This window comes from Lissotriton helveticus, chromosome 5_1 (assembly GCF_964261635.1).
Source record: "Lissotriton helveticus chromosome 5_1, aLisHel1.1, whole genome shotgun sequence".
Classification (NCBI taxonomy): Eukaryota; Metazoa; Chordata; class Amphibia; order Caudata; family Salamandridae; genus Lissotriton; species Lissotriton helveticus.
Genome location: NC_136065.1, coordinates 1186825849 through 1186846190, shown reverse-complemented (window position 1 = coordinate 1186846190; position 20342 = coordinate 1186825849). Strand labels below are relative to the sequence as shown.

General features: G+C 44.2%; 1 protein-coding gene across 2 annotated transcripts in view; it reads right to left on the bottom strand.

Annotated features, from left to right (window-relative positions):
* The window catches only part of LOC144755205 (pancreatic triacylglycerol lipase-like), a 356705-nt gene that overhangs the window by 224050 nt on the left and 112313 nt on the right, over positions 1–20342 (bottom strand). For both annotated transcript variants that reach the window (XM_078643894.1, XM_078643895.1), the window contains exon 6: positions 20079–20187. In XM_078643894.1, coding sequence (XP_078500020.1) covers positions 20079–20187 — 109 coding nt within the window. The remainder of the gene's footprint in view (positions 1–20078; positions 20188–20342) is intronic.

Here is a 20342-nt window from a genome sequence, read left to right as displayed (position 1 = left end):
TCCTTCCGAACGCAGTGTGCGAAATGGAATGGATTTAATAAGCTTTTCGGTGAGATAGATAAGAGCCATCTGATTAAGGCTCTTTAATACGAGACAGCACACCTTAAAATGAATTCTCTTCCGAATAGGAAGCCAATGTAAATTGGAGAGTAAAGGAAGAGAAGGAGTTCGCCTGGGAGCACCAGTCATCAAACGTGCAGCAGTGTTTTGCACTACCTGTAAACTTTGTAAATCAAGGTCCTTAGCCGAAATCAGCATTGCTATAATCCAAGCAACTCAGGACTAGAGTATGGATTAATGTTTTTCGAGTATTAATTGGGAGAAAATGAAAGATCTTGCGGCTCAAGCTCAGCGCATAGAAGCAAGCTTTTTTAGTTGTTGCTAGATGATCTTCCAGGTTGAGGTCTCTATTTACTAAGACCCCCAAGTTTTTAACCACGGTTTTTGGGATAGGAGCAGTACCTAGTTCTTCCGGCCACCAACTCGGGGACCAGTTAGTCATAGCATCCTTAAAGAGCATCATTTCTGTTTTCCCCATGTTTAACTGCATGAAATTTCTCTTCATCCAGAAGGAGATCATTTTCATGACTTCCAAGAATGTATTCTGTATGTTGGGGGTGTATTTATTGTAAGTGAAAATTAACTGTGTGTCGTCCGCATAGGAAATTGGGGAAAACCCAATTTTCCTAAGAAGTCCTGCCAAAGGGGCGACATGACTTACACATTAAACAAAGACGGACTAAGACACGAGCCCTGAGGTACCCCTTTCGTGACATGGCTGATCGTGGATTTAAAAGGGTCCATGTTCACTGTTTGAGTTCTATCTGTCAGGAAATCTTGTATCCAGCTCCAGGCTGTGTCTTGGACACCTATATAGCTTAGTCTTTCCAGTAATATTTGATGAGATATGGTATCGAAAGCAGCGGATAGCTCAAGCAGCACCAAAATTACTGCCTGACCTGCATCCGCTAGCATTTGAATATCATCCGTCACTTTTACCAAAGCAAGTTCGGTGCTATGTCTGGGACGGAAACCAGACTGAGAATAGGCCAGACAATTATTGGATTCCAAATAAACTGAAAGATGAGTATTAACATGCTTCTCTAGCAATTTGACATATAAAGGTAACAAGGAGATCGGACGGTAATTAGTTATGATATCTGAGGGCAATTTGGTGTTTTTACGGATAGGCATAATTTGAGCAGCTTTCCATGCTTTGGGGAGTTTACCTTCTTTAAAGGAGTGGTTAAAAATAAAACTAAGAGGTTATGCCAATTTAGTAGCTAATACTTTAGCAAATTTTGCAGGAATTAAATCCGTGGGAGAACCAGATTTTGCAGATTTTAATAAAAATTCTGTGTCTTGAACTGTCAGCAATGGAAATTCTTTAAAAGTTCCCTGTTCGAGCCGGGCCACAGATTGAACCATGCCAAAGTCATACTTCTTGGTGTCAGATGAGGTAATATTATTATATATATCCTCTATTTTTGAAAAAAAGTGATCTGCAATTTGATCACAGAGAAGTTGAGTGGGTTCCTCCTCGGTGTTAACGGCTTTGGGGTTCACAAAGGAGTATATGGAAAAGCATTTTTGGGAACTGCCTGATTGTTCCAGTTGCATACTAATATGTTGTTTTCGTGCAGATTTAAAATTTATATGGTATTTAACCAAGGTCAATTTATATAGTTCTTTGTTTGCAACATCCTGGGTACGTCACCAATTGCGTTCAAGTTTTTTACAATTTCTCTTTTTCGTCCTAAGATTAGATGTGTACCAGGTGGTCTGACTTCGGCTCGATACGGTGTTAGAAGTTTTCTCCGGAATGAGCACATGCAGAGTAGCTTCTACTGCATTATTAAACGACACACACATAGTGGTTATTCACTGTGCCAACATCAGATTTCAGCTCGCTACAAGAGAGCAGTTCACCAAATTTATTAGGGGACAATTTGTGCCAATGTCTAAACGTTCTCCTAGCCGGGGTCATCTTTACTGTCTGATTCCTAGGGTTTAAAAGGTCAAAAGAGATCATAAAATGGTCTGACAATCTAAGTGGGAGGGTAGAAATATAGGTTAAATCAGATGAGTTTGAAAGAACCTGATCTAAAATATGTCCTGCGATATGCGTAGGGACATCATTCTTAGTGGTCAGATTTAAAGCTAGCATTTCCTTAGAGAAAGTACCAGCATCTGAGTTTTCTTGGCTATCCATATGTATATTAAAATTACCCAGAAGGATACATTTATCAGATGAAATAACATAAGGTGCCAATATTTCTAATAGGTATGAGATAGAGTTGGAGATAGGGCCAGGAGGGCGGTAAACAAGAGCGCCCTTCCAACTCAACTGTGAATGAAAGTCAAGTCTAAAGACCAAAATTTCAATTTTATCAGTACAAACGCTATCTAAAAGAGTGGCTTTTATTGGGTCTTTGTAAATTATTGCAACGCCGCCAACAGCTTTGATTGGTCTGTCTAATTAACAGCTTTGATTGGTCTGTCTAATTTTAAAATATGGTACCCATCTGGTACCGCAATTGCGATATCCGGAGTGGGAGATAGGTTTTAACCAAGTCTCCGTTAAAAACCCGATGTCCAGAACAGAGGAGGAAAAAATATGATGAGCGCACATTCGCTAGAAAGCAATTCCAACTTGCTTTCAAAGGAATATGATCAATGTCCCGGGTGGTATATCTTGCTGCTTCCTGAGGGGGTGGAAAAGTCACAAACTTACAGTACCTACATGAGAGTGGAGCCTCCATATTAAGAGGAAATTGGTTGGGACATGGCTTAATATCATTTCCCCCCTTAGCCCTGGCTATACTCTTTCCAATACTTAACAATTCCTGTTTGGAATAAGCATGATGCTGTATAAGACTAAGGGCATTGTTTGTGGAGAAATAGCCAGGGGGTCTAGCGGCTGGCGGCGACCTTGCGCGGACGGGTGCAGATGGACTTGCCTTTGGCACACCGCTGCGCGCGTCCGCTGCGCGCGTCCGCTGCGCATCGCCCAACACATCGCTTTTAAGGGTGGGAGCGGATGAACAACTAGACCGCTCACCCTTCCGCCGTAAATGTGTGTTTTCAGCCAAATAGAGAAAGGAAGGGTCTCCCTCCACAGCAAACGACCGAAGCTCGTGGTGGACCGAGGAGAGGGAAGTCAATGCAGGCAAGTATAAATTCTAATTTTTATACACACTTTGATTCTTTGTATTTTTAAACTTGCGCTGCACTCCTCGTTCTGGTGTACGTCTCCTGAGGCGGAAGCCGGGAGGCGGTTAGGCTTCACATGCTAGGGTTATAATTACCGCAACATTTAAAATTGTACCTCTCCACCTTATAAATTAGCGCCGCTTTTTGCCGTCCTGCACCCACTCAGCCGATTAGGAGCTGAGGTGCTTTCTGGTATTAGGAGGCTGATTCCAACTTCAACGGCCATTTTTGGAGGAGGCAGGCTCACTGGTCGGCTGACTAGACTTGCTGCCTCTCGCTTGTGACGCTATAAATTTAGCGTCCGGCTGTCGCTCTCGATAGACCTTGCACCCTCCGTATCACTCCCGAGGCAGAAGCCGGGAGCGTGAGAGTTTACTTGTTTTGTGTGTTTAAATCTTTATTTTGACTGACACTTTGATTCTTTGTATTTTTAATCTTGCGCCGCACTTCTCTCTCCCCTCCTGAGGCGGAAGCCAGGAGCGTGAGAGTTTACTTGCTTTGTGATTTTAAATTCTAATTTTTATACACACTTTGATTCTTTGTATTTTTAAACTTGCGCTGCACTCCTCGTTCTGGTGTACATCTCCTGAGGTGGAAGCCGGGAGATGCTTAGGCTTCACTTGATAGAGTTATATTTACCGCAACATTTAAAATCGTACCTCTCCACCTTATAAATTAGCGCCGCTTTTTGCCGTCCTGCACCCACTCAGCTGATTAGGAGCTGAGGTGCTTTCTGGTATTAGGAGGCTGATCTCAACCTCAGCGGCCATTTTTGGGGGAGGAAGGCTTGCTGGTCGGCTGACTAGACTTGCTGCCTCTCGCTTGTGACGCTATAAATTTAGACGCTCATGGCACCGCGCAGCGGACGCGAGCAGAGGATGCGCCTCACACGTGCCAAAGGAGCGCCTAAGGAAAGCCCGTCTGCGCCCGTCAGCGTCCCGGGGCAGACGGGGACGGACGGGCGGTTGATCTAGCTGATCTTTCTTTGGGTAAGGTGCTTAAATATGCCCCAGCAGAGCTTACCTTATTAGGTGGTAGTGCTAGAAACTGTTGCCCATTTTTTCCCAGTAGAGCCAAGGGCATCAACTGTTGTCCTAGTTGCGTTTGGATACCTGATAAGTGCACTATGATGATTGCCTCTCCTGAGCTGGGGAACTACCATAATCAAGGATTGGGCCCAGGGAATCTACCAAGTAATTTCACTTGCTCACTCCTTAACACTCGGTCGCTTTTTGAGATTGTACGCGTCGACAGATTAATAATCAGTGGCCTTAGCCGTCAATCTCCGTCCTCGCCTGCCTTCCATCGCGTGTCCTCCGACATGCTAGCTCAGGCTCTGACAGCCTACCCATGTCGGTTTTCAGGTGACTTAGAGGACGATTTGGATCTCTTGCAGACATGGCTTGCACAGCACTTGGATGAACTGGCTCCTCCCCAGGTTGCCCGTAAAAACTCCTTCCGCGTATCGGCACCCTGGTTCACGCCAGCACTTAATGAGAGTCGAAGGCACTGTAAGAAGGCGGAAAGAGCCTGGCGCCATAACTATGATGGGCTACTAAAGGAGATTTATCGGGAGGGTATCAAGAACTATCACAGAGACATCACTTTGGAAAAGAAGTCTTATTTCACCAGGAGAATTGAAGCTGTCACTAATACCAGCAAGGAAATCTTCGCTATAGTGAAGGAATTTTCATCGCCTTCATCTATTACACCCAAGTGTTCCCACTCCGAATCGTGGGTCGCTCAACTTGCAGTTTTTTTTGCCGGCAAAATCAAAAGCATTCAGGCATCTTTTTTGCCATCTGTGGCGGCCGCAGATCCCGATGTTATTCTCCTTTTATCATCCTCTGCCCGTGATAGGCCCATTCTTTCGAACTTTCCAACCCTCTCCCTAACGGCCTCGTTGGATCTCTTAACTAAATTAAAATCAGGCTCTCCGCTGGATCCTTGTCCGGCTAAGTTTCTTGCCAAAACGGCTCAAGTTATCAACCCTTTAATCAACCCAGTGCTAAATCAATCTCTAGGCACTGGTGAGGTTCCTCTGGCATGGAAGCAGGCTCTTATCCTTCCTCTCCTAAAAAAACCTAACCTCGATCCCAATATACATGCCAATTACAGACCTATCTCCCTCCTTCCTGCTTTTGCCAAGCTCGTAGAAAAGCATGTTCATTCCTCCCTCTCCAATTTCCTGGAGACTAACGACATCCTCCATCACACCCAGTCTGGATTCCGTGCAAATATGAGCACGGAAACAGCACTGTTGGAAGTGACGGAAGCTATTAAGGAGGTCTTGGACGCTGGTGGAAAGGCGATGCTGGTGATGTTGGATCTCTTGGCGGCTTTTGATACCATCCCCCACAACCGTCTGCTTTCAAGACTCTATGAGATTGGTCTGAGGGGGACGGCTCTCAGCTGGTTTGAGTCGTTTCTGGCCAACCACCAACAAACAGTTTGGGCCCCTCCGTACTCAGCCTTAGTGCCGCCATTGAAGGTGGGAGTCCCTCAGGGGTCGATCCTGAGCCCCACTCTCTTTAATATCTATATGGCCCCTTTGGCGGCACTGGCTGAATCCTATGGCGCCCAGATTGTTTCGTATGCCCACGACACACAGCTTCTTTTCACTTGTGAAAAGAATACCGCTTTTAATGGGGAGAGTATTAGGAGTTGTTTAGGAGCCATCTTCGCATGGTTCCAACTGTACCACCTCAAGTGTAACTCGGATAAATCGGAGGTGCTCTTTTTGGTTGCCCTCCCGACCCCGGCTGGAAGTCCTGCTGGCCGGCGGCTATGTTTCCTCCTTCCTCTGCCACTTCTGCGGCCAAGAAGTTGGGAGTAAAGTTGGACAATGATCTTACTTTTAAACCTCAGATCTTGGGCCTAGTGGGACAGTGCTTCGGTCTCTTAAAAATGCTGAGGAAGTTTCTTCCACTTCTGTCCCTAGCCCACAGGAGGACCACTGTCCAGGCCCTGATAGGTTCACGTTTGGATTATGCTAATGTGCTGTACCTCGGCCTCCCAGAATATCTTCTCTCACACCTGCAAACGGTGCAAAACTTTGCTGCACGAGCAATCTTCGATCTCAGCCGGAGATCCAGCACGGCATCCCTTCTCAAATCCCTCCATTGGCTTCCTGTACGAAAACGCATCACTTTTAAAACTTTGACCACAGTATTCAAAGCCCTGCACGGCACCGGCGCCCGCTATATTAGGAAAAGAGTGAGCTTCTATCTGCCTTCACGATTGCTGCGGTCCACATCGCTGGCTCTGGCTACTGTTCCGGCAATTAGGCGAGCCCGTATTGGGGGTCGCTCTTTTAAACGTCTGGCTCCCCAACTGTGGAATGCTGTGTCTTTGTCTCCGTGGAAGTGCGACAATCTATGATCAGGATGTTGCTGTAGGAGTGACAACACGACCTCCTTGTGACCAACTACAACTGACGGTTTATTCTAGCCCTGACGAAGTCCATTTGAGGACGAAACGCGTTGGCTGAGGCCTTTTAACATTTAAAATAAAGGAACTTTTTCTAAATTATTTGGTTGTTACGGACCAGTTTCTTTCGGTGCAACATCCTTCACTCATACAATACTAGATTTTCAAGCCTTTGAAATTCATAAAAAATCGACAAAAGTAACTAAAGATATTAAGAACTACAGTAAAGAGAGGACATACCCATACCTCCAGGAGGATTTCTTCAACGTAGGCCCACAAGAACAACAGAGATTCCCGATAGGCACTTGGGGCGTTTCAAAAACAGAGTACCTGTCACACTTTCTGACTCCTCAGTTGGGTCCGAAAGTTCGGACGTGGCGGAAGGTCCTAGTACTTCCTCCCACACCAACCCCCATTTTTTAGACAGGAGCCAATCCAGGAACACAGACCCACCGAGAGGGAGAGGGAAGGGGGAGGGAGATCCAGACCCAGGTACAACTTCCCTCCAGGAGAGCGTCAAACTAGGAACAGGTATTACCAATGGGGATACCAGTACTAGACACCGACAATCCACCACAGAATAATATGGAGGCAATACCAATATTCAATCTCTCCCACCACCAGTTGAATTCCAGAGATATTGCCTTACTGAGTAGAGGCCTATCCTTTGTCATTGCTGAGAAACCTAATTGGTTCAACATACAGACAGAGATCCTAAGTTTCACAAGAAAGGTGAGAGAACAGGCCTTTTTTAAAGACCGCTATACCCCCCCAAAAGACTGACACCACAGGATTACGCCCTGTGTCTACTTTCAATCCATCAAGCGGCACTATGCCCCCAGAGGTTATAACCTTTGAGCACTTGGTCCTGCGAGACCTAGACAAACTAAAAGAAAACTACAGATTCACCCCTTATAATATCAGCATAGACGAAAACAATAGCCTGGCTAGGCGTAAACAAAACAACAATATTGTAATAAAGCCTTGTGATAAGGTTGGGGGTATTGCCATCCAAGACCAAATTACTTACGCGACTGAAATTCTGCGCCAATTGAATAACACTGCGCACTATGAACAACTGACTGTAATCCTGTTAAAAACATCAGTGAAGTCATTCTCCAAATCACCCAAGAAGCCCTGGATAATGTGTTCATTAGCAAAAATGAATTTCTGTTCCTCAACAACAAGGAACCTCGCACCCCAGTACCTTACACACTGCCCAAGGTGCACAAAAATGCAGAGGAGCCACCTGGAAGACCAATCCTCTCATGATGTGGTTCTATCGTGGAACCTTTAGGAAAATATATTGACTTCTTCGTAAAAGATCTGGTCCAGGACACCACTACTTGCATTAAGGACACGACGCACCTTATCAACTTAATTGAAACGCAACCCTACCATCCTAATAGGGAACTCCTTGTTACTCTTGACATAGAGTTATTATACATGAATATCCCGCAACAAAATGGACGTGATCAAGAAGCATCTAAATAATCGACCAGCTCCCCATCGAGTTCCGACTGATTTTATAATCAGTCTACTTGAGATCGCCCTTACACAAAACTACTTCCTATTCAGAGATACATACTATAGACAGTGCAAGGGTACATCCATGGGGGCAATTTTCGCCCCCAATTTTACCATTTTGTTTATGCATGACTTAGAGTCTAACATCATTCTTAACACCACAAACCCATATCGCGACAAAATCCGCCTGTGGCACAGGTACATCGATGATGTTCTCATGATCTGGAGTGGTGATGAGAATACTCTGAAAGAATTTTGTGAATGGCTCAACACAAGTCAGCCTGATCTCAAATTTAATTTAATTATGACAGACACCAAGTAGACTACTTAGATGTCACAATCAAATGCTTGGATGAGCAATTATACACCACCCTCTTCAGAAAACCGACAGAGCGCAACACCTTGCTCGAATACCACAGCGCTCACCCTAGGGCACTTAGGGATGGCCTCCCATACAGCCAGTTTCTCAGGATCAGGTGTAACTGCAAGTTTAAAGAAGATTTTTTTCTAGAGGATGAGGTTCTATGCAAAAAATTGACAGCTAGGGGGTACCATAGGAAACTAGTGAGAAGGGCCATTAAAAGAGCCTGGTACGCCCGCCAAGAATACCTGCTCCAACCCCAAGCAAAAAAAACATTATCTAGAATTACCTTTGTGACCACATTTAGCACAGTCAGCAACAAACTGTCCAAACTAGTTAAAAAACACTGGTCAGTACTGGACCCACTGGAGCTTAATACAGGGACTTCATTGTTCTCTTTTAAAAGAGGACGTAACCTTAAAGATCACCAAGTGAGGGCAGCCACTGTGACCAGTAAGAATAATTGAGGCATGTCTCAATTTACCACCCATTTTAGGGCACTACAAGTGTAATCACTGCATGGCATGCGACATCAATACTAAAGTTTTTGAGTATGACAATTGTAAACATATGCTAAAATCATTCACTAACTGTAATTCAAAAAACGTGATCTACTGCATCAAATGCCCCTGCAAACTACTCTACTTTGGCCAGACGACCCAGCAGATAAAAACCCGGATCTCCCAACATAGAAGCAGAATCCGCTGCAAGGTTGTCACAGCACCACTTGTGAAACATTATCTCTCACATGGGGCCATATGTATCAAGCTAATTAGCATTCGCAAAGGCCGAAATGCTGCGAATTTCGGCCTTTGCGAATGCTAATTAGAAAAATGGTATGTATCAAACATGTTTGATGCAAAATAAGGAATAGCAACATTTGCAATTCCTTATTTTGCGATTGCACTTAAGGAATCACAAATTTTGTGATTCTTTAAATGCAATGTATCAAACATAAAATATTCAAAAAATGCCATTAAGGATTCGCAAATTACCACCAACTTCTAGTTGGTGGTAATTTGCGAATTCTTTTCAAAAAGCTTTTTTTCAAAAAACAAAAGGTGCCATATGCCCCCAAATGTCTTTTTCAGGGGTGCAGCAGGGTGTTCTTGAGACACCCCTGCACCCTTGAAGAAATTCCTAATTTGCGATTAGCTAATTGCTAATCGCAAATTGCACCTTCATTCCTATGGGCCTCCTGGCCCATAGAAATGAATGGGTAATTTGCGATTAGCATTTTGCTAATCGCAAATTAGGAATGGTAAAGAATCGCTATTTAATAGCGATTTTGTACATACATACCGTTTTGCATTTCCTAAATAGCGATTCCTTAAAATTCGCTATTTAGGAAATGCAAAATTGTTTGATGATACATATGGCCCATGGACACTCTGAAAATGAACTAAAGTGACAGGTGACAGACAAACTGTTGCCCAGTGCAAGGGGAGGCAACCAACAAACCACCTTGAACCGCTTGGAATGCAAATGGATTTACAACTGCAAAACAATTGAGAGAGGACTCAACACTCTTGATGAGTGGAATACTTGCATTTGACTTTACTGTACCATACCTGAATATCCCTGACCAAGATCTGAAGAATTTTTGTATGAATTATAAACATGTACTGTAATTTGCCAAAAACCCATTAATATGCACGCCCCTAAGCCACGTGATGAGTACTGTATAGTATTTTCATATAAATGTCTTCTCTTGCAAACTGCTAGAATGTGTGCTTTGATAAGGGATGTAACTGTTGTGCACCGCCCATCGCACCCTATTTGCGCTACCTTTTTGCATCCAGACTGGTGGCAAGAGCAGCGTAAAATGTTCCTTTTAAAAGAACAGAATCCTCCTTTGCAAGGACCCTTGCATACATATCACCCATGTCCTTCAGTATCATATACTTGTATTATACTGTATACTAATAGAAAGTGTAGCATTCTTAACTACCACCCCATTATTCAAGTGGGTCAACACCACAATGAAGATTAGATGTTACCCATTACATCCATCCTCTAACTGCTTAAAGATGCCCATTACAAGCATCTGCCCTTGGAGCATGCGCAGTATTGCTTCTGCCGCTCTATCCCTGCCTGATAACTAAGACCCATTGCGCATGCGCGGGAGTCACGTCCCTCACGCATACGCATCACGAACCAGGAAGTGCCCTTAACCCACGGTAATCGCTGTCTCGTGACATAACAGACGCGAGAGCAGCGAGGAAGGTAGAACCCTTATTACGGCCGTGGACCGCGGCGATTTACCCCTTCCCCGCGGCGGCTATTCTGCCGCAGCGCTAAGGGGGAGACGTGGACGCGCAGCGGTCCCGTGCTCGTGACGGAACCGCTCCGTCACGGCCCTAAGGTGAGCTGTGCTTGTGACGGAACGGTTCCGTCATGGACCCGCCCGCCCATTAGAACGTCAGCGCAAGCGCGGAATTCGCGCCGCGCATGCGCGGCGAGCGGGCCGTTACGGAACCGTTCCGTCACCAGCACAGCCCACCCGAGGCTCGTGACGGAACGGTTCCGTCACGAGCATGGGAGGGGATAAGTTAGTGAAATCCCGCATCCATGCGAGGCGACACTAGCTATGTCCATACCAGCCTCCACCTCTTAACTTGGTTTTAAAATCCGTTTTTTCATTCCTCCTCAGCTCCCAGCAGGACCCCGTGTGGCACATTGGTAATTAACGTGTGCTTCCCTTTTTAATCCAGAATTTTGGCACACGATCGATTAGACCCATAGAATGTGTGTGTGTGTATATATGAAATATTTATTTTCCACAAACAGGTTGTGGCAGTAAGAGAGGACACTATTAATAGCTGCAAGCAAAATGGAAATAAATAGCACTGACCTACAAGTAAACAATTCTGGCACAGCATTTCAATTGTTGAATAGTTCTCACACTACAGCCAATAATATATCTCGTTAGGACTGACCTTCACAGTAAGCATATCTGACTATGCATCCAATGTTGAATTGTCCTCAATTAATAGCCAGTAATCTATTCCGTTACCTTAGATAACCAAGAAAGACTACTCCTAAATCATTGGAAAGCACCAGACCGAATTCAACAATTGTTCTCCACTTCATGTAAGAAAGAACGCCTTAGGTCTGATAAATACCCCCATTTGTGCACCATAAGATTTAACTAACTCCAATCTCCCACATAACAGATCCAATCCCTGACTGAACCCAAGACAGACAGTCACTACTTCATCGATTAAAGCATCTCTTTTACCCATAAGCTGGAACTGAAAGAGACAGAGTAAGTTCTATAATTATGTTGAACCTTAGAAGCGCGTGCCCCTTATCTAGCTTCAATCAGGCATCTAGCGCGCCAATACACGGTTGCTAGATCCGCTTAATCTGTTCAATGTGCATGAAAATGTATGTCTATCATACCACTGGGAGCACCAAATCACTGTGTTTAGAATCTACTGTGTAGGGCCAAGTGCTATTTTAACTTACCTTACTACAGTTTCAGGAAGCTCATCTAGTCCTGATGATGATCTAAAATGGCGAAAGATCGAAACGTCGTCGACCCACCCAAGGAAAATCCCCCCACCCCATTGTATATAGCTCTGTGGATTACACCTTGTTTTTATGTGACATTCCGTATATTCTCACTTTGTTCACTCATGTTACGATATGCACTCTGTCACTCATGTGAGCACCTGAAACGCATCTCTACATGTTGAAAATATGAAATAAATAGTTTTTCACATGTTACCCTACATGTTCTGCTCCAAAGATTAATTTAATACTAAGTTTTTGTTATTCTGGATTTACTTAGGCCACCCTTCAACCACTGTTTGTCCTAATATGCTCCATGGTATGACACACACTAGGACCATGTGTATGACACTGATAGGAAGCCATCTCACAAATGTAGAACGATATCTGCTCAATAATGGCTACAGGCAAAGGGTATAACAATATTCATTCTTGTGATTCTGCCCTGCGACACGTGCTCCGAATGGGCCTTGGGGGACAGAGGACCGAAGGGAGGTTGGCCCTTCGGGGAATTTGGGCAATTGGTCAGCCCAGGCAACATTTGGGCTCATTGGGCTTGTTTTGGGCTAGGCTCAATTGGGCGGGTTCTTATATACTTAACTGGCAATTTTATCATCACAGGCACCATTTTGGTGACACAGTGACTGTTCAACAGGCAGTGAATTTTGTGGGGCAGTTACTTATTGAAATATGGCAGACATGGACGAAAGAATGCAGGAGGCCATGCCTCTTCTATCTGAGGCAAGATGCATGGACCTGCTCCAGTGGTCGAAGTGGGGAAAAAAAAGTAGGGAAACTGTGGGTGGAGATCCAGGGGGCGGGAATACCCAAAGATTGGATCAGTGGGCGGAGTCAGGGGTGTGGCGCAAAACATACCATTTTTAGTACGCTTAGCATTTCAATGACCAGTTACAGCTTATAACGTTATTTAATTCTGACAATGGATAAACATGTTTATTTGAGGTTTAATTCGGAAAAAAGCAAACATTCATAGGGAATATAGGTTTATGTAAAGCGTGTGAAATATAAGCATGAACAACATGTTACCTTAATGCTTTTACTCTCATTGTTCAGAAATCCATGAGTATTTTTTGTCTCAAACATTGAGGACATGAATACAGGGCTTCTCCTGTACACACGTGTTAAGCAAGGCTCAGAAGCGAAAGGGACTCTTCAGGAGAATCTAGACTCACGGAAACCCACAAAGAATGCGGAACAATGTGATACATTCACACTAGTACAGAGATCTGGGCCTAAAGCCATCATTTTTTTGCTCACCATGCCATTCCAGTTTGGGCCCAGCCGTATGCAAATCAGTCTTGACCCTGCGCCCAATGGGAACAGTCCAGCCCGAACTGCCAGGCCAGGTCCTCCCTGGACTGGAAACAAGCATCCTAGGATCGGTTTCGGGCTTTTAGCCATCATCAGCCAGGATAGCTTGAATCTAGTGGCATGGAAAGCAGGGGACCCACGTCTTGGCATACCCGTCCCACTGCATGACAGCAGGTATATTTTTTTAGACACTTCAACCTCTGGCTGTCATGGAGAAGTTATTGCACTCGGCTGGTGTGCCTCCCATACGCGAACCCCAGGCTGCACGTATTTATTGTAGTTCGGCATTGGCAGTAAGCGCTGTTGTCTTCCAACACCTTGACGGGTGTCTGTGTGGCACTGGAGGTGTATGAGAACCCAGAGTTGTATTTTTTTTTTTACGTAGTTCCGTTCCTTTCTAAAAATGTTCTTGTAATGTTACAAGCACCCTTCTCTGGCTTTTAATATCTCGAGATTATAAATGCCATTTTCTGACAGTTGTATATAAAGGGGGAACCCATATATACTACCTGACCTGGGTCAATAAGTACAGTATAAAACAGTGTGGTCACAGCAGTACGCAATTCTGTTATACGAAATTCTGTTATTACTAAATAATAGTAGCACAAACACAAAGCAAATTCATTGTGGCATGTATCCACTTCAATTGTTTTATACAAGGATGAAGTATCTGATGCAAATATATTCAAAGCATATTACAGATAAAGGAAATCAAGTTGCTCATTATAGTAATTGTGCAATATCATACAGTGCTCTTGGTGCTGTAGGAAAGAAAGGGGGATGGGTATTGAGTGTTCAAATGTGGGTAGGGAACAAGGAAAGGTATTTGGACATATGTACATCAGCATTGTTTAGTGCAGACGTTTCCGCCTGTGATAGATCAAATTTCCCAGTGTTACACATAACTCCGATGGACCAAAAGTTGCTTATTTACAGTGTCACAGGAGTTTGTGTTCAAGTATTGTTGACGTTTCGACCCTTTAGTGCAGGAAGGGGTATTTTCCTTGCTGTTGGTTCATCCTCAGGGTGGAACATCCTTTACGACGCGGATGTTACCCCGGGCTACCATTACGACGCGTCTCTTACAACGCAAGTCGTAACCACGACTTGCGCTGGAGGGCGCTCAAGGACAAGGAATAGTTAGTTTACTATTCCAACACCTTCCCTACAATCCACGGGGACTGGTTTTGGAATAGTAAATTAAACCATTCCTAAGTCCGCACCCTACAGCGCACCACAACTTGCGTTGTAAAACACGCGTTGTAACGGTACGCGTGGTAATAGCCCGCGTCGTACCGTCATACATCCTTCATCAGGACTGGGAAGAGCACTTGGTAAGCAGACGGGGAAGAATCCACCGTAGGAATGAAAAAGGTGGGCTTGTATAGGCTCTACTGGTTATTTGGTACTGGGGTCTGCAGCTCTCACAGCTTACAAACGGTGGGGAACAAGCAAGTGTTTCTCCTGGAGGTCAATGAAAAAGTCTGCAGCCGTGTCCGCTTGCAGATAGGGGGCGTTAAACCCGTGCCTCCAGGTCATGCCAGCCGGGGCTCAGAATAGGAAGTTTTCTGACAGTTGGGCAGCGATTGTCGTGTGATGTTACAAGTACCCATTTCTGGCTGTGGAAAATGAAAATTCTGTTTTATCAGTCTTGAAAAATAATTGCTTGTGTGAAACGCATGGTGTTAAATCTCCCCCTAACCGATGTCTGATGGGCTTGACCAGTTACCTCCACCATATGATCCTAACATGCTAATGATGTAGGTTGTCTTCTTACTGGTGAACCAGGAAAGACAAAGGTAAATCCCAAGAAAAGCATCCCTCACATTCCCCACTATCATTTATGTCCTGAAGCAGAGACTAAGATATGCCCTGTCATTGCTGCTTTGCTGAAACAAGGAATTCTAGTGCTGTGAGTGTTTAAAACACTCCTATTTTGCTCATTCAAAAAACTGGCAAAGAAACATGTTGTTTTAGTCTGTGCTAATAATGCTGTTATCTTGTCAAGCTGTCCTGTCACACTTAAACCTGTCATCATTCTTTCATGTATACAAGCACCCGCAGCATAATTCACTGGTGTAAACTTTTTTCTCTATCCAGATATATCCTGAAAGTCAATACCCTTTTGCCTTCACATTTTTAGGGGACAAATCACGTGGTGTAGATTACCACAAAGATATAGGGGATCACCTTCTATTGTCTCACAGGATCTCAAGGATCTGATCTCCCTTGTCTTTCTGGGAGGATCTACACTGGCCCAACATGTTGATGACTTGTTAGATCCTTCTAGCTTAGAAAACCAATGCAAGTTTGACTTTTTGAATCTACTCACTGAATTAGATAAGAAGGGGCACAAGGCTTCTAAAGACAAATTACAATTTTGCTTACCTCATGTTCGATAATTAGGCTATAACATCAATCAATCAATCAATCAGGGATTTGTGAATTTGTGAAGTGATGGTCTCAAGGTGCTGGGTGGGGAGGGAATCGTGCAGCAACATCTTACCCAAACAGCCAGGTCTTGAGGCTCTTCCTGAAGGCAAGCAGAGTGGGGGAATGCCTAATGCTGAGCGGGAGTTCGTTCCAGGTCTATGCCGTGATGTAGGAGTAGGTTCTTCCACCTTTACTGGCTCTGCGGATGTGAGGTGTGTCGGCCAGGGCGAGGTCTGTGGAGCGAAAGCTTCTCTTGGATGCGTAGAAAAAGACTCTTTTATTGAGGTACTGGGGTCCTGTGCCATAGAGGGATTAGTAGGCATGAGTGAGTAGCTTGAAGGTCACTCTCTTCTCGACGGGGATCCAGTTGAGGTCTCGTAGGTGCTGGGTGATCTGGTCCTGCTGTGGGATGACAAGGACGAGTCTGGCAGTGGTGTTCTAGATGATCTGGAGAATTTTGGAGCAGGGATTTATTCACTCCAGCGTAGAGGGCGTTTCCGTAGTTCAGTCTGCTGGTTATGAGTGCGTGGGTGATGGTCTTTCGGGATTCAGAGGGGATCCATTTGAAGGTCTTGCCGAGCATGCGGAGGGTGATGAAGTATGTGGAGGAGACTGTGTTGACCTGTCAGGTCATGCTGATGGATGAGTCAAGTATGATGCTGAGGTTGTGGGTGTGGTCCGTTGGTGTTGGGGGGATGCCGAGGGCAATGCACCACCAGATGTTGTCCCATGCGAAGGGGGTGGGTCCGAAGATGAGGACTTGTGTCTTGTCCGAGTTGAGCTTCAGGCAGCTGCTGCTCATCCAGGAGGCGATATCTTTCATTACTTCCTGGAAGCTGAACTGGTGGTGTTGGGTTCCTTGGTGAGGGAGAGGACAAGTGGAGTGTCATCAGCATTGGATTCTATACTGAGTCCATGCTGTCTGAAGATGTTGGCGAGGGGGGCCATGTGGATGTTGAAGAGCGTGGGGCTGAGCGACGATCCTTGGGGTACTCCGCAGCTGATCTCTGTGGGTTCAGAGACGAAGGGCAGGAGTCTGATTCTTTGGGTTCGGGCGGTGAGGAAGGAGCGGATCCAGTCAAGGGGCTTCCCTGTATGCCGGCGTCGTGGAGTCTGGACGGTGAGTGTGCGGTGGGACACAGTGTTGAAGGCTGCAGAGTGGTCTAGTAGGATGAAGGCTGCCATGTGGTCCTGGTAGAGGAGAGTGCAAATATCATCTGTGGCGGCTAGGAGGACTGTCTCTGAGCTGTGGTTGCTGTGGAATCCGGACTGGGAGGAGTCGAGGATGGAGTAGGCTTCAATGAAGATCGTAAGCTGGAGGTTGACGATCTTCTCCATTACTTTTGCTGAGTAGGGGAGGAGAGAGATGGGCCTGTAGTCTCAGTGGGATAGCAACACTTATCTGCAGACAAAATTAAAACTATCCGTAAGCTTCCCTGCGCAGTTACTATCTCCCATGTATGCCCTCTTGTGAAGATGATGGGATATTGCTGACAGTGGGTTTAGGTTTATGCTAAAGCTGTCAAACCATAGCAAGATTTTGTACAAAAAGGTACCATTTGATGGCAGTCCTCATAGAAACCATCATAGATAATACAAAAAGATTGTTGTGAAGGTGGAAGAGGTTCCTATGCCCTGAATTCAGCTGGATGAGATGACCTGGCTTGACCGTATACTGATCATCTTTGATTGTATTTCTTGATTGAGGTTTTGAGATCGAGTAGGGAAACATCTTGACTAATTAAATTTTGCATCTTTCTTTGTCCTGGACGTTTGCTACAGCCAGCAGCAGTGGACTGCGTCTTTTTGCAGGGACAGAACAAGTGTTTTCCTCCTGATGTAATCTGTTCTGGAGAGAACTTTTATGTGGTTCCTGCTGCATCCACTGTTGATTCTCAACTTCCCGATGAGTGTTTTTAGCAAGCTATACAAAGTTAATTTGCAAGGATGCAATGAGCCCTGTCAGTTACCTCAGTGTCCGCGGGGAGATGGAGTAAGCCTTCCCATGTCTATTTCCATGACTTTAAGTTATGTTGTAACCAAGTAGGGGAAAGAGTAAAATTGACGCCTCCTAAAATATGTTTCCAGTGTGGAAAAGGCTCCTTGATAGCCAGGACTATACATGTCATAGAAGGTATAGTTCTTCACAGTTTCTGGAAAGGTTTAAGAATAGTAAGCTACCAGATGCAGTTCATCCCTCTCCAGATCTCATTGAGATAATTAATCTTCAATTACAAAGAAGAAAACAGAGGTTCCAACTTCAAAGGAAAGAAGTTACATTGGATGTCTGAAAATTGGTGCAGATGTATAGGTATCCTTAAATTGTTGAAAGGCTTGTTCCTGTTCCTCACCCAAGCGAATTGTGCTCCCTTATTTGTTAATTGAACAACGCATTGACCATTCGCAGAGTTGACCATTTCAGAACTGTTTTCACTGTCATTATGATCTATTCTGATACCTTTTCTGGCATTCTTCAAACATAGAGGTAATGCTGGGAACCTCAAAATGCATATTTTTGCATTGCATAGAGCGAGTGCATTCTTAACCAGGTGGTCTGAGTAAATGAAGATGATAAGACGTAGGTTATTCACTTTGACACCTAACAGATGTGAACTAAACTTGAAAGACCGAAATTCTCTCTAGGCAAAGAAAGGAAAAACTTCGGGGCATATCATCAAGACGGCGTAAAATAATTATCACACATTTTGCGTCAATTTTCGGGCAAAAAGCAGTTATAATTATATCACCTTATCAGCAAGGTCACGCTATCCTGTGAATCCTTGCCTTAGCGCCCTTTCCACCAACACCCAGCTTAGCATCTCTAATGAGATGCAAAGTGGACGTACCTTGCCAAACTTCCATGGAGAATGTTGCTAACTGACATTACTTCAATTAAAAAGGATATCACTGACCTACTTAGCAATGCTAAAAGTAGCGCCAGCCGCGATTAACGCAGGTTTCATTATGCCTTCTTCAAAGCTGACTTAGCCATAATATCCAATGGGAGGTGGATATTATGGCTAAGTCCATCCTGCCCTATCAGCAAGGTATCGCCTGTCGCAGTGCGATTATCGCTGGATTTCCAGTGATAATCGCACAGTTTCGTAGTTAAAGTTTGAAATTCTAGCGCTTTGAAGATAAGCGTTGCTGATAGCACGCTATCTCCGCAATAGAATCTATAGATAGCCGGCGATAATTATCCTAGCGCTAAGTGCGCTTGGCGATAATTATCACCGGTTGTTGCTGATATGCCTCACCGTGATTGCCTGCTTGTGGCAGGTCGCAATTTCTACATTACTCCACAAGAATAAGTTGTGTTAAGGGGCATGCATAATCCTGTAGCATGCATAATCAACTAGGACGGATCAATTGTCATATCCCAAAAATGTCTATTTATTACATCATACACTTTAAAAAAAAAGTCCTTGTGATTACAATACAGAGAGGAATAGGTCCTTGTGTTTTTATGATGGAGCACTGGCATGAGACTATAAGGCGTAGTGAACATCTGTCCTGACAACAATGTTACATCTGCTCCTAGCAAATTGCTGAGGGGAGACCGCAGGACAACCTCAGTGTATTTGTCTACGATAGGTTGTGAGGTTTTTTGGATTGTGTGGATGTGAATGGATGAATGGAATATGTTAATTTGTCTCTGTGGAATGAGTCCGTAAATATGAATGAAAGTTGAGAGGGTGCTTAGGGGCTGTGTATATATTTTTGTAATTGTAAATTGAGTACTGTGCTATGTACATATTTAAAGGATGATGTCTTTGTACACTTTTTTATCCTTTTGTTATTGAAAAATAAAAATAAAAAATAAAAATATATCCATTTTGAAGCTGTGTTAAGAATCAATGCAGAGTTGTTGATAAGTGAGCTCGAAGTTGTGCTTGTTATTTATATAGGACTCTTAATGAGCCTTTAAACTAAAATACATAGGGCAGACTTTTTGTTCTTTGTCTTGGATAAAACAGCCTTAATACCAGTCCTTGTAACCTGTCTGCTTTAGTCACTTCTCAAAGTTAATGTTCATTGATTATTTTCAACACCTTATCAAAAAGGTGACTACATATGCATCAAAACATTATGGAAGCACCTTTTTGACAAGTTATTGAAATGTGAGACATGATTGGTAAGATGATCATGTGAGCATGCATCAAAATGTGTCAACACTGAGTAAATTAGTACATCCCCAAAAAATGGTGATGAAAATAATCAAGAGACAACATCCCTAAAATTTTCTACGTTTGAAGACACCACTTACCTGTGATTCTTGCAATGCCCTTTATTCTCTTTCCTGTCTCACCAGCACCATGAGCCCCCATACTGTGCCCTATGATGTGCACGCTGGAAGGAGAATAGTCATAGTTCTTCTGTAGAGGTGAAAACAATTATGTATGAACATATAAACAAGAGAATACACAGAAAGGGCAGCAAAGTATGGGACTAAAAAAACGCATGTAACAAAATTTTACAACAGCTACATTTTTTGATTAGGCACAATCGAAACTTTTACATGGATTTCCAG